Source organism: Spodoptera frugiperda, chromosome 11 (genome assembly GCF_023101765.2).
Source record: "Spodoptera frugiperda isolate SF20-4 chromosome 11, AGI-APGP_CSIRO_Sfru_2.0, whole genome shotgun sequence".
NCBI classification, from domain to species: domain Eukaryota; kingdom Metazoa; phylum Arthropoda; class Insecta; order Lepidoptera; family Noctuidae; genus Spodoptera; species Spodoptera frugiperda.
This window is the reverse complement of record NC_064222.1, coordinates 10,661,558-10,675,165: the sequence shown is the minus strand read 5'-3', so window position 1 is coordinate 10,675,165 and position 13,608 is coordinate 10,661,558. Positions and strand designations below refer to the sequence as shown.

Genomic DNA, 13,608 nt, shown 5'->3' with positions numbered 1-13,608 from the left:
TTATTATGTTTTATTGCATTGGTGTTTTTCTCTTTGCTATTTTGATGCATTTCTCACTTCGAACAATGCATAGTTTAGTAAATAAATATGAAATACTTTTATGTATTTTGCCTTTTTTTAACTTAATTATTATATTTGTTTTGCAATTGAAGTAAGCACTAAGATTTATCTGTTTCATCAAGTTTGCTGTACGATTCAACGTATCATTCCTAGCATTTGATCTTTAGGAAACAACAAAATGATCCATGACACCAAGTCACAGGTCAGACACAAAGGCAATCAATATTTATACCAATGTCACATCCACTTGGTCACTAATTAGACCTAACTCGGAAATATTAGTGCTCGCTCCAGATTCTAGACTACAGTGCAACACTCCCATTTAAATTAAGGCGGCCTGGAATTTGAAATATTTTCGGAGTATCATGATGTTATAAGGAAAATATGGAAACAGCAAGCAATTTTGAACCTTATATTATCGACATGTGTAATGTATGTCGTATCTGTCGCTTGACCGCATGTCTTAAACGACAATCACGTAAATTGTATGGATCCGGATGACATTTGTTAACATTTTAATTCTAATTATGCATTAAATAAAAAATGCTTACCATTAAATTCTGCGTCTTCAATCGAGTTCTGGCTGTGCAACGAATATCTGTTCGTAGTCTTCGTGGAAGGAGATCCTTGTGTAGACCCGGCCACCACGCCCAGACTCCTGTATCCCTCATCAGACACCTCAGATCCATTGTCAGAAGCACTCTCAGCTGCAGGAGCCGGAGACACTGGCCTAGGACTCTTATTCCTCATCCCATGAGGAGTTGGGACCAAGTGGTTTGATGTCACAATCTTGGTCCTTCGATCCGGAGATGACGATTTCCTAGTTGGACTCATTGCCCTTGGAGCCAAATGCCTCCTACTCGGAGAAGCAGCTCTGTCCAATTCTCCCAAATACGGCAGACTGGTGGGAGCATCACTGTTCAGTCTGTGGTTGGATAAATAGTGTCCAGACTTCGGTTCTTCGTTGTAGATTTTGGGGTTGTATTGCAGAGACATTGGTTCGTAACTCTTTGGCTCGGTTTTGGTGTAGGGCAGGGAGGTGGGGCCAGGGTCTGGTCTCTCGTAGGTGACGGTGGCGCCGGCCAGGTCGTGCTTGGGGCGGGCGAGGCGAGCCGAGAGAGAGGTGCGGTGCTGGGCGCGGCACCGGCAAGGGTCGTGCTTGTCCAGGTAGTGGGCGAGGGTGTCCCAGCCACCTCCAACGCGAACCATTACGTGGGAGCGGAGGATCTGTGGAAAAAAGATTATTACATTAATAAAATTTAAACTTAAGTGTGATTTTAACTAAATTATTCAGGGAATCCTTCATTCATATTGCAAAAATAGTTCCCACACGCGGTTGTTCTGTTTTATACGTGTGTTCGATGTACACTTTAAAAAATACGCTTATTTGGTTTTCTCAAATGGATACAGCGCATCATTCTAAAGACTGGAAGTCGGTAAATAACTGTGATTCATTTATGAGACTCCAAAACCATCAATCTTCTTATTTACTGACATGAAAACAAATCTTTACTGCAATATCCTAGTTCCAATTGGCGGTCAATCTCAACGACTCCATAAATAAACCGCGCTGTGTGGCAGCTCTTACTTTGAAGTAGCCACTACTAATAGATGTACAGCACTAGAGAGTGCATTCAATTTGGAACCCGATCCCGTGCTTGAACTTAAAGAGCATGAGGCCATTGTAGACCACTTTACACCAGACCACATGGCCCAAACAAAGTGACCACCATAACCTGACCCCTCAAGTACTCGTTTATTAGAAATTCCAAATAAAGATTCGCTGATACCGTGGGAATGCTGCCTTGATAGTCCCAATCAATACGAGTCTGGTGACCTCGATCCGCCTTCATTTAGTTCTTAGCCTTGCATCCCTTAATATGGATCGATAGATAAGATCCAACATAAACTGACCCCTCCCTTCTAAACACTTGTTCCTAATTCGAGGTCTCACTAAATTTGGATCTGATAGATAATCCAGTGTAAACTGACCTGCCTCCTAATATAAATTATTTGATACACGGAGTCAGTTTTCAATGGCAGCTATAAGGTCGAAAGTCGTTTTCTACAATGAGACGTCCATTCGATTTGACCAAAGAAGGAATCGAATAGAATGAATCATAGATACGTCGTCAAAGGAATTGGAACACTATTAGTGTGACCTTAAAAGTCAAGCTTGTTTGGCGCTAATGGTTGTGTGAATATAGTTTTTTTTTTTCATTAAAAGGCGCTTGAGAGTTCTATTTTTAGTGCAAATTAATGCAGTGCTTTTTGTTTGCTACTGGAACGGAGTTACTTGACTTACTGGTAATGTTTTGATATTTGAATGAAAATGGATTTTGTTTGTTTAAATGCCATTTTAGATACAACAAACAAAGCTAATATTTTTTATTGATTATTTGATATTATGGAGTTTGTGAAAACTTATGTTTATTCTCATGTAAAAACTATGAAGATGAAGAAAAATATTTAAGACATAATCTTGCTTTCAACCTGAATTGATACAAAAGGACTCTTTCGGCCTTGGACTTTACAAAGTCACAAACAATTGCTTTGCTTTTTTCTATTCTAATTGTCCTTTCATCCCTTTAATCACTTCTAAGTACCAAAACATCTTCACTGACAACAAGATACATAAGCAATATTTATCCCCAGATCCTGCACTGTGCACTTCACATTTCAGGTTAAACAAACGTGTTGGATCCTTTGAGTCGCATTGTAAACTGTGTCGTAATATCGTTGCAACAGATCCGCGCACGCGCAGGCGTCCTCTGTCCACTGAGTTATGGTATTTGCATTTAGAACGTCATTCTGTGACAGAATTATTATTCTCAGTGCTTTTGGTATTACGAGTATTATGTGAATTATATTGGTCTTAAGTACCGTATTCAGTTTTATGTTTATTTAATCAATTTATAAGTCACGATTAGGCTCAAGAATGGTACTTCAATTTACATCGAAAATGATTTTGGGCTTCCAAGAACCGATTTCTTTAAGACTCTTCATAATATCTCAATACAATCGGATTATTGACAGGACCGGAGCGTATTTGCGAAACACTTCTGTTCACACTATTGCACGAGAACATCACGATGGCACTTCAGAAACAATACTGTATGAACGGCAGACAATTCCCCAAGTCATCTGGTTTAATGGTGCTGTCTAGACAGGAAATCTCATTTAAGCCTACATCGGGAGCAGCTTAATTGATTCAACCCTACCAGACACACTTGGAAGTTGCTGTTCTTTATTTTCCATTTTGTTTATTTTGTCTGCGATTTGTTTTGTCTCCTTTATGCATCTGTACTTACTGAACGTTAAGGCTGATATTGTAACTAATGGGAATAGTATTGAAATCGGATAGTTGTTTTAAAAACAGTGATAAGCTAATTATGAAGGTGAAACTTACCCTGACAAAGATCAGAAGCCTTGTATCGCCAATCCTGTATTTTCCCTCCGACACTCTAACCATCGGGAACTGAGTAGGACAGGAGCACCTCTCCACAAGATCCCTCACCCTCTCATCCAAACTCCTCAAATCATTAGTCACTAGTTGCGGCTGAGGCCCTGAAGGCACCAGTCCTAGGGCTGAGTCATCAGGCCGTAACTCTTCTCCTGCCAACTCTCTTTCAATCTGCCTTTCCATCTGCACCAGCAAAGGAGCTGGCATGCCAAGAACTGCTCCTTTTCTTGCAACTTCTAGAAGACATAACACGACGTGCTTCTCATTCTTCCTGAGGCAAAGGTCATCAGTTTCGAAGAGGAGGCATTCGAGGATGCCGAGGGCTTTGCGGCACCAGTCGATGAAGTTGGAGAGATTGTCTCTGGCGAAGAATGTGCCGGCTTTGGCTGCAGGGAGCATGTTGACAGGAGGTCGGGTGCGGAGTGCCCTGGCGAGGGTGAGGGCATCTTCAGATTCTGGCTGTGGGGAGTCGAGGATCAAACGGGCTGAGTCACGTACTGCGTTGGCGTGCTGTAACAAAAGGAAAATTATGTTGTTAGGAGACTGTCAGAGATGAATACAATCAGGTAATGCAGAAGTTGTTACAGATAAGTTCTGTCATGATTAGGTAAGACAATATTTTCTATATTTCCTAAGTCTTTATCAGATTCGACAGAAACCCTGACGAAGACTTCATGTGCCATAAATCATATAGGTAAAATTTGATTCTTCTGCATATTAATACTGATTTGAGATCTACGTAAATGTTTCTGATTGCTCAATTATAATACGAGTATCAACTTGAGCATCCCAACCCGACCTTGACTGCTCAAAAACTCAAGTTTATTTAAACAAATGAAACAATATGTGAAATAATAAAACTTGCAATGGCTTTGCAAATATTATCTGTGTGCAAATAAAAATTATCGATCTTTATGTCTGTCTGTCTCTGTTTATTCACGACTGTATTTGAAACTAGACCGACAGTATTGAAGGTCGAATGATTTGAATAGCTAGTGTAAGTGTTCGGGTCCTCTCCCCTAGTCTCACAGGAAACGATGATAATAAATAACTGTATTATATTCAATTAGATGCTATTCAAAATATGACAAGCCAATGATGGACAAAGTTGTGTATTAAAACTACTTGTATGAGGACTTTATTGCATATATTTTTATAATAACTATCGTGAGACATACTAAATTAACTAAAATCCGGGTTTGGGTGTGATGTATGTGAACTTGTATGTTTGTAAACGCACCCACAACACAGGAGAAAATCCTAGTGTGGGATTTTTTTAATTAAAATACAGTAGTATCTAAAATGCTTTTATTCCGACAATCCGAATTTCGAATACAACTCAGTCAAACTATGATAAAACTTTGTTCCAAAATGGTCTAAATCTAAATATGTTTTCATAGATTCAAGTATGTTTGCCATTGTACGTATAATTTAAATTAAAGTCAATATTTTGCTCGTAAAACCACTCACTAACCTCAAGTGGTATAAATATGGTATTAATTAAGATCTCAAACGACTGTTATTCTAGTAAACACGAGCTTAAATATGATAATAGAAAAAAATGGATCTGGTCTCAAACTATAATACCTATGTTTATTCCGTACTGTATATGATAACTAGCCTCTGCCACCGGCTACACTCGCGCTCTGGTGGAATAAAAAGTATCTTACGTGTTATTCATAAAAAATATCAATGTTCTTTCAGTTATTTTGACATGATTGAGTAACAAATATTCACCCAAATACACAAACTCACAAACGACCCGGGAATTGAACCTGAAACCCCTTGCCCGGCAGTCGCGTTGCGTCTACTCAACCAGTGAGGCAATTGTTATAGTTATTGTTCGTTAGCTCCGTATGCTAATCAGTCTAGTTGACCATCCCAATGACACAAAGCTGTGTAAATCTAATAATATGTACCTATGTAGGTAACGGATATATAGAGACAAGATGAGATATATTAAAGAAGTGCCAAATTAAAAGCACCTTTAACCGACGAGCATGCATAAAAAGAGAAGCTTACGAAGTATGAAAGCTTCGTAGCAATTGACGGTCCACTGTCTCTCCCTACCCCCATGGGAGACAGACATGAAGTTATATATATAGGTGACGACAGATCAAGTCCAACTATGGAATTATTCAAAACTATCCGTTATCGCGATTTCCACTTAAGAACTCATTATTATTGAATCGATAAGCTATCGAGCAATTGTTCCAAGGCGATGCAAAGGTCACGCAATTCTAGTATGGAGCTTATCTCATTAGGATCTCTGGCTGTAGCCTAGCATAATATTGTGGCTATATGACTATGGTCTGTAGTGGACAATGGCGCCAACATGATCATAATATTGTTTCAAGTTATTAACGTAGACTAGTCATTATTGTACCTATGTTGAAAATTGTTTGATTAGGTGAATGAGAATTTGTGATAACAAGTTAAGCTGTATGCTTCATTGCAATAGTAGATTCTTTTTCAACGCATTTGACATAGACTGGGAATGATGTATCTGAACCATTTAAACTGCGATCTCCAATTCCTGGTCTAGCATGAAGGAGTATCCTCTGGTCATAAAGAAGGTCCTTAAATGGTTCAGAATCAGGTGGCTAATTGACCGGCTGCCGCGCAACGTGTAGCGGGTTCAATTCCCGCACGGAACAACTCTTTGTGTGACCTACAAATTGTTGTTTCGGGTATGGGTGTTATGTGTATGTGAACTTGTATGTTTGTAAAAAAAACTGATTTTGAACCATTACTTAAGCTTAACAACATTGAATGAAGGAATTCATCTATTTAAACTAAATAATTAAATCCTTATGTAAAAATAGATCAGCCGAAACCACGAAACCTAACATAGTATACTTAATCAGACACCTGACATCTGCAGACAAATAAATCAAAATGGCTTGTCAAGCAGTTTTAATGCAAATCGACCGATGGGCACCGTGTGTAATAGATGTAAATTATCAATAATTACATACCTTACAACTAAGCGCCGTTTACCAGTGCTTTATCACATTGTAACATGGCTATTATTGTATAATAGGATCAGCAGTAATGCTAGGTGTTGTGCATTTTGTTTTAAGATTTAGATAAGTACTAGTTTTTGTCTGTGTCCATTTAGATTTGATCTATATCTATCTGAGTTTAGGGTTCCATTTTAACTTAACAACTGTCCTTGTCTAAAATTATTTTATAACAAAACTATGACGCTATATTACTCTAAAAATGTGTCTAGAGGTAAGTTTACATAATCCATCTCTATTAATACCGTAAAATTGCACATTATTTTTAATAGAAACAGTTGAAAAATGAATATTTATTTTTTATCAGTAGCAGCGCGACAATCGATGCGTCATGTGCCGCGGATTGCTGCTCATGAATATGAGCCTTTATCATGGCTTGAAACTAGTCGAGTTTCTCGTCCAATAGTTCCGTTTGAAAGCCGATAACATAATAACTAATTTAGTATGTCTCACGAAAGTTATAATAAAATTATATTTTTATAAAACATTTCCTCGCTTTTGCGCATCAGTAAGTGACAGATTTACCTAAATCATGAATCCTAAGTACAAAATACTCTTGAAAAACAGTTAAAATACTGTCAGACACTACTTAAAGTCTAACTATATCTATCAACTTTATTACAATGATTACAGCAATCAATCTCAGTCCAGTTGTTTTTGCGTAACACACGAACATATAAACTAAATCGTTTCAAATAAAATGTGTATAATTACTGCGTCGGCGCATGATGGCTACCTGTCTGCAAATGTAGCATTAGGATGACTTATATCTTAATGTTTGATAATTATTATAGCTTTGATCGGTAAAGGAAATTAAACTATTTCTAATTGATGAGTCGCTTGTTTAATGGTTGCAAAAATGTTATGGTTTTGGCCGCGGTTTTACGCGGTAAAATAATGTTTGTTATAATTATTTCGATTACTTGATTTGTCTTTTTTTATGGGGCGAAAATCATCCAGTGATTTTTCCGCCATTGGGTGAGGCGAGAGGGAGTGTCAGACTCTTACTGACTAAAAACCACCCCGTTCCTACTCCTGCTTTTCGAGCCGGAGCCCCGGTAACTCGTACGCTAGACTGCAGGTACGGGTGTACAGTCCTGTTAAGGTGTCAAAATGATCGTACATAGAGGATAAATACAAAATAAATATGTATTGTTTGTATATCTATGTATTGTAAATAAAAAACTAAGAACTGACTCCTCTAAAACTGAATTTACTTAAACTAAAATCAACAAACATTTAAACAAAATAATTTATTATGAATTTTGCAACTTACTTAGCCAATACCTACCTCCAGTGCATAGTAAAACGAAAGTAAAATGCAAATGTTTTAATATATTAACGCAGCCATTTTATACAGAGGACGAGGCCCACTCTGCCTACCCACTCACACATAATGTCATTACATTTCACTAAGAAACAATTTCGCAAAAACAACAATCATTTCGCGAAACTTATCAAATAATTATGGAGATTTCACGAAATTACTTGTTTATTGCGAAATTGTTGATAATACTGGACATTCAAAAATCCTTGTCGTTTGTCTGTCTATTCGGGATATACTTAAAAATTGATCAACAAATTTGTACGTAGTTTTTATTAGTAGATAGACTGATTCCTGAAGGTTCACTTTAAGAATTGCGAGCAAAGCTGCCGGTAGATGGCAGCACTGACATTATATCATATCATTTGTCGAAGCAAATTCTGTTCAGCATATTATTAAGTTATTGTTTACTGTTTTAAGCACTGGTCACATTTTATGGGTTTTATTGATCGAATTCGGAAATTTTCGTTGGTCCAGTATAGCTCGTAATATTGATACTTATAATGAAGCAGTTAATACCAAGGCCTGCCTACCCACGGCCCGATACTACATGTTTACCTGTATATTACTTTTAATTTCATGTAGGCGTAATTATATGTTGAAATATTTTTTTGCTCATAATTATCGATTTCGCTGAGGAAGTCATTTTACACGAAGTACTTATTAAGTTTAAAGTTTTGGCTACTGTTTGACTTGGGTTAAATGAAGGAACTTGAACATTTTTCTTAATAAATAAATTAACCTCTTTGATCGAGTGTTCGTAAGTGACTACCATGCAAGGGGACGTCTTTTAACCCTAAAGGTGTATACTTAATTGAACCTAATTTAAAAGTGTAAATACCCCGTTTATACCATTACGTTTTGAGTCCCATATAATAGAGGGTTAGTCTATTACCATATTACTGGACACAATTCCAGAAACGAGCCTATATTCTGAGAAAAGCCTATATACCTATGTACTGAGAAATGCTAAAAACCTTGAAAAACAAATCATTTTGCACTTTGCCCGACCCGAGAACTGATGCAGCTGTAGTCATTCAACCAACCAGACAGTCACACACAATACTTTACAACATTGTCATATAAACTAAATTATTCATGTCATAAGGTGTAAGATTAATAATACCTACATGTACTTTAAAGGTGCTAACGTCATGTTCACAAGTTTTATACTTATATGTATTTTTTTATATATTTCTGTCTGTTCAATGATCTCATGTTTACACCAGAACAGGTGTTAAAACTCTGATTAATTTTACTTCATCCATCTTCTTGTTATTCGCAGAATTATAAAAAATAACAAGAATTCGAATATTGTTAAAGTAATAAATATCTGGTTGACTACAACAAAAAGCCAAGTGTTTTGTTCCTATCTGAATGACACAAAGTCATCTCTTATGTTCTCCAAGAAAGAAGACAAACATTCATATTTTTCCAGGACTCGACATAGGAATGGAAAATGGGTTGGGTTTTAATCAGTAATAGTCTAACACTCCGCCTCGTCTCCCCCAGGGAGGAGACATTTCATTATTCCCTTTAAACAAAAGAGACGCATACTCTTTAAATTAATTCTGAGGAAGAATGTTCCTCAGTGGTTTGTAATAAGAGTATCATGTCACAAAGTGTGAGTACAACTATAGTTAGTTAGTCTACCCTGAGATAAGTAACTCCAAAATCTAAGATATAAATAAATGAAAGAAATTAAAATATTAAAATTCCAGTGCAACTAATAGAAAACGAAACGCTTCACCAACACAACCCACATGAAACCCACGAGGATTGTGATAGCAAGCAACGAAACGTGATGATTCATTTATTACACGATAAACATTTTATAACAACACACCCGTTATCATTGAAACAATAAGCCGAAACAACAAGAACTACATTTCCTTTTGAAGATAACTTAGTCATCGGGAAAGTTGCGAAGAATTTGAAAAATTTTGATACCGGTTGTGATATACGAGAGTCATAGTCATGTAACAATGATGATGATGATGATGATGATGATGATGATTTGAGTTAGTTTACCATGTAAAAAAATCATAGCAATTGGAGTTCCACTGTCTCTGCCTACCCCCATGGGAGACAGGCGTGAGGTAATGTATGTGTATGTACTATGTAAAAGTGATTTAAATAATTGTGAGCTTAATTTTAATAGCAATATTATTGGAGAAAAATACATAATGAAGGATGTTTTAAATGATACCGGTTTGGTTAAAACAGACAAAACAATAATAATTCATGTAGCTACTCAAAGCCTAATAGCCATTCAATCAAAAAGATAAAACGGTAAACTTGGAAATGTTTTTATTTCTTTTGTATATGGTATAAGCCGGTGAACGACCAGACGGATCACCTGATTGTAAGCAATCGCTGCCGCCCATGGACAACCGAAACACCAGAGGCGTTACAAGTGCGTTGCCGGCTTTTTAGGGGATAGCAATTTAAGGGTAAAGATTGGGAAGAGGGAAATTGGGCTTCCGGTAACCTCACTCACACAACAAAACACAATGCAAACGTTGTTTCACGTCGTTTTTCTGTGAGGCCTTGTGTGAACTTTGCAAACTCATTTCCATTGCACATTTTAAACTAAGTGTAGACACAAATATAGATGTAAAGCTTTATTCACACACACACATATCGTAACAACCAATAAAGTTTGTCGAAAGATCGAATAACCAAACAACAAACACGACACATAGATGTGAAAAATGAATCCCACCCAAAACATAAATGTGAAAGGATGCCAAGTTCGATAATATTGGAATGCTTCGCCTATAAAAGAAGTGAGATCTAAATAAGTACCAAGTTCCATACACAGACCTCAGTTAAAAATGATATAACAAGTTGGCAAGTTTTCACACACTTTGTTATAAACCTACTAAACGCAATGAGTCAAGTATATAATTTTCTATTAAAACTTGCCAAGTTATATCATTTTTAACTGAGGTCTGTGTATGGAACTTGGTACTTATTTAGATCTCACTTCTTTTATAGGCGAAGCATTCCAATATTATCGAACTTGGCATCCTTTCACATTTATGTTTTGGGTGGGATTTCATTTATTTTTGTAAGGTTTATTTTCTTTTTTTCTTATTTTACTTTACTTTGACTAAATACAAACCTTCGTAACGAATTTTAGGTCGGTACGACCATTGGAAAATATAGATAATTTTTTTGTTTTAGTTCCTTAGGGGTATGAATTTACACCTTCATTATTTTTAAACCTCACACTTGGCCATTTTCAGATTTTTTCCTTTAGACCTAAAGACCTACCTCCATGCCAAATTTCAAGTCAATACGACTATTGGAAGTGGTCTAGGTTTTTGATGAGTGAGTGAGTCAGTCAGTGAGTGTATAGTAAAAATAGCGATTTTCTGACGTCAATATCTCAAGATCTACAATAGGTACATTAATGAAATTTTGTATTTTAGATAAGTAAGTAGATCTCGATAGATACTAGAAATTTCATATGCGTAGATAAAATAGATTTTGAGTTATAGGTGGGTCGAACTTGGCCCGAAATGGTTCGTGTAATATAACCCACGGCCGGTGTGTCGGTTTTTTTGCACGAACTTGGCGGACACACTGCCGTGTGTCTAGATGAAACAGTCAAACAGATGAGATGTTAATAAGAAAAGACCAAAATTAAATGAATGCTGCTCATCCTACGTAAGATAGTAACCGTATCTAGTTAATGTTTGGTAAGAGATTGCGACAGGCGGCCATTTATCGACACACGTCGATCCTAATCATCCATTGTGAGTCGAACTTAATCAATTAGTTCAAGGTTTCACACCTACAGCAGTAGAACTGGTGAAATTGAAACAAGACGGTGTAGATGCAGTGGATCTTTTTAATACTGATTGTTTTTATTTTATTGTTATCGCCAGTATTTCTTTTCAATCCAATTTTGTTATAAAGTAAACTAGGAATTTTGAACAATGTTAAATTAATTAGGTTAAACAGTTTACGCCTGTACGTTCGATAAGGGTACTCGACTAGTTTCAAGCCATGAACGGAACCCATAATTATGAGAAGCATACGTTTCATAATTTGGGCTTCCATTACAATAAAATGGGAATCGTAATAACCTAGTGTTATATTATAACACACGTGAGTAATACCTGTGTCACCTACCTACGAGTACCTACCTACTTAAGATATTTGTACCCAACACTACCAGTTCTGCAGATGTCTCCAATTAACACCAGTAGAGTATATTTTTAACACTATATTGATTCTACATTCTTAATTGAAATCTATTTTTAACAAGTCCAGGGCCGTATTCAGAACTGTTTCAAAATTAAAATGTTAAAAATACATCTTCACATTACAAAAAATATGAGATTTTTTCAATATATCCGCTGTTTTATTATCTTGAATCGTTTACGAATACCCATAATTATCATATTGACCCACGGTAATGACCTAATTAAATGCCATGCCGTGTCGGCGACTTCCGTGCAATGCGATACTCTGTGGTCGTCGCCATTTCCTTTTTTTAATTACACCCATTACACGGACGAGTTGCTTTTAATATTTACAAACCGCAGATAACGATTAACATCTACTAATTAGTTAATTAAAGTAGTATTAGTTAATTCAATTTACATAAATTAACAAGTACTTTAAGACAAGTTTAACAAGATACCGCAAGTGTTTATTGAATTTGTTTTTACAAAATCTTTTTGACTCAACAAAAAAATCCTGTTGACTAAACACTAAAGTAATTCTAAAACAAACAGTAAAACCAGTCTAAGATGTCTCTAACTGATTAAACACGAATCACAACAGCGAGCGATGAAGATCTTAATTTTATCACACACACATTAAACAATCATACAGAATATTCCACTAACAAGCGTGCATTGCATTTAATCAAAGTCTCATCTTGCTTATTTTTAATTAACATTTCTGAGTCAGGGCCTGTATGCATCGTAAACCACTCTTACATATCTTACAGACTTTATCATAATACATAAATTGTCACATTAAGAACATCATAGGACCTAATACGAGTTATTTTACGTCAATCGAAACGTTAGCTCTTTGATTGGTTGGTTAGTTGGAGCTAGCCAATCAGAGAGCTGAACGTCATAGACGTATGTTGATCGTAACGTAAAACAAACTCGTTCTAGGCCCTCTGTTGCATTAAAATTTACATCAAGCGAACATGCACTTGACTCAATAAAGGTTCGATACTCCGACAAACCGGAAAGGTACGAGGTTCAAGGCCAACTCACGCTTTTTAGTTTCACTCTCGTTCGAGTGAAATTTTTATCATAAACTCACTTTCCTTTGCCAAAATCTGGTTTTGATATTTTTATTGTAGTTTTCAAGATTTTCCATTTAAATGTTCTGTTTACGGAAAGACATCGAAGGTTGTTATTTCGAAAGTAATCTCGTGTTTCCTGAATGTACTAGTTTTTTGTCTAGACATTAAATGTACGGACAGTTAATTTAGCAAACGGAAATGTGAGAGGAAATGGGAATCTGTCAAAACTTTCGCGTTAAACAAACATACTAACAGACAAGTCCAAATATTATTCCGAGTAATGTTGCTCGAACTATTTCTCAATTTCCATTACCTTATTTGAAACGGTCAATGGTACTTCCTATAGATAAAAAATGTCAAGAAGGTCACGTCTAAGAGTCTCCATCAATCATAGAGACAGGTTCTTGGTCAAAGCACAACACGCCACGAGCGACGACCAACAATACCAAATGATCTA

At 36.4% G+C, this 13,608-nt stretch overlaps 1 protein-coding gene across 2 annotated transcripts in view; it reads right to left on the bottom strand.

Annotated features, from left to right (window-relative positions):
• The window catches only part of LOC118274467 (GAS2-like protein pickled eggs), a 155,119-nt gene that overhangs the window by 11,623 nt on the left and 129,888 nt on the right, over positions 1-13,608 (bottom strand). For both annotated transcript variants that reach the window (XM_050697059.1, XM_035591949.2), the window contains exons 3-4: positions 3,470-4,033; positions 612-1,287 (exon numbers count right to left, since the gene is read on the bottom strand). In XM_050697059.1, coding sequence (XP_050553016.1) covers positions 612-1,287; positions 3,470-4,033 — 1,240 coding nt within the window. The remainder of the gene's footprint in view (positions 1-611; positions 1,288-3,469; positions 4,034-13,608) is intronic.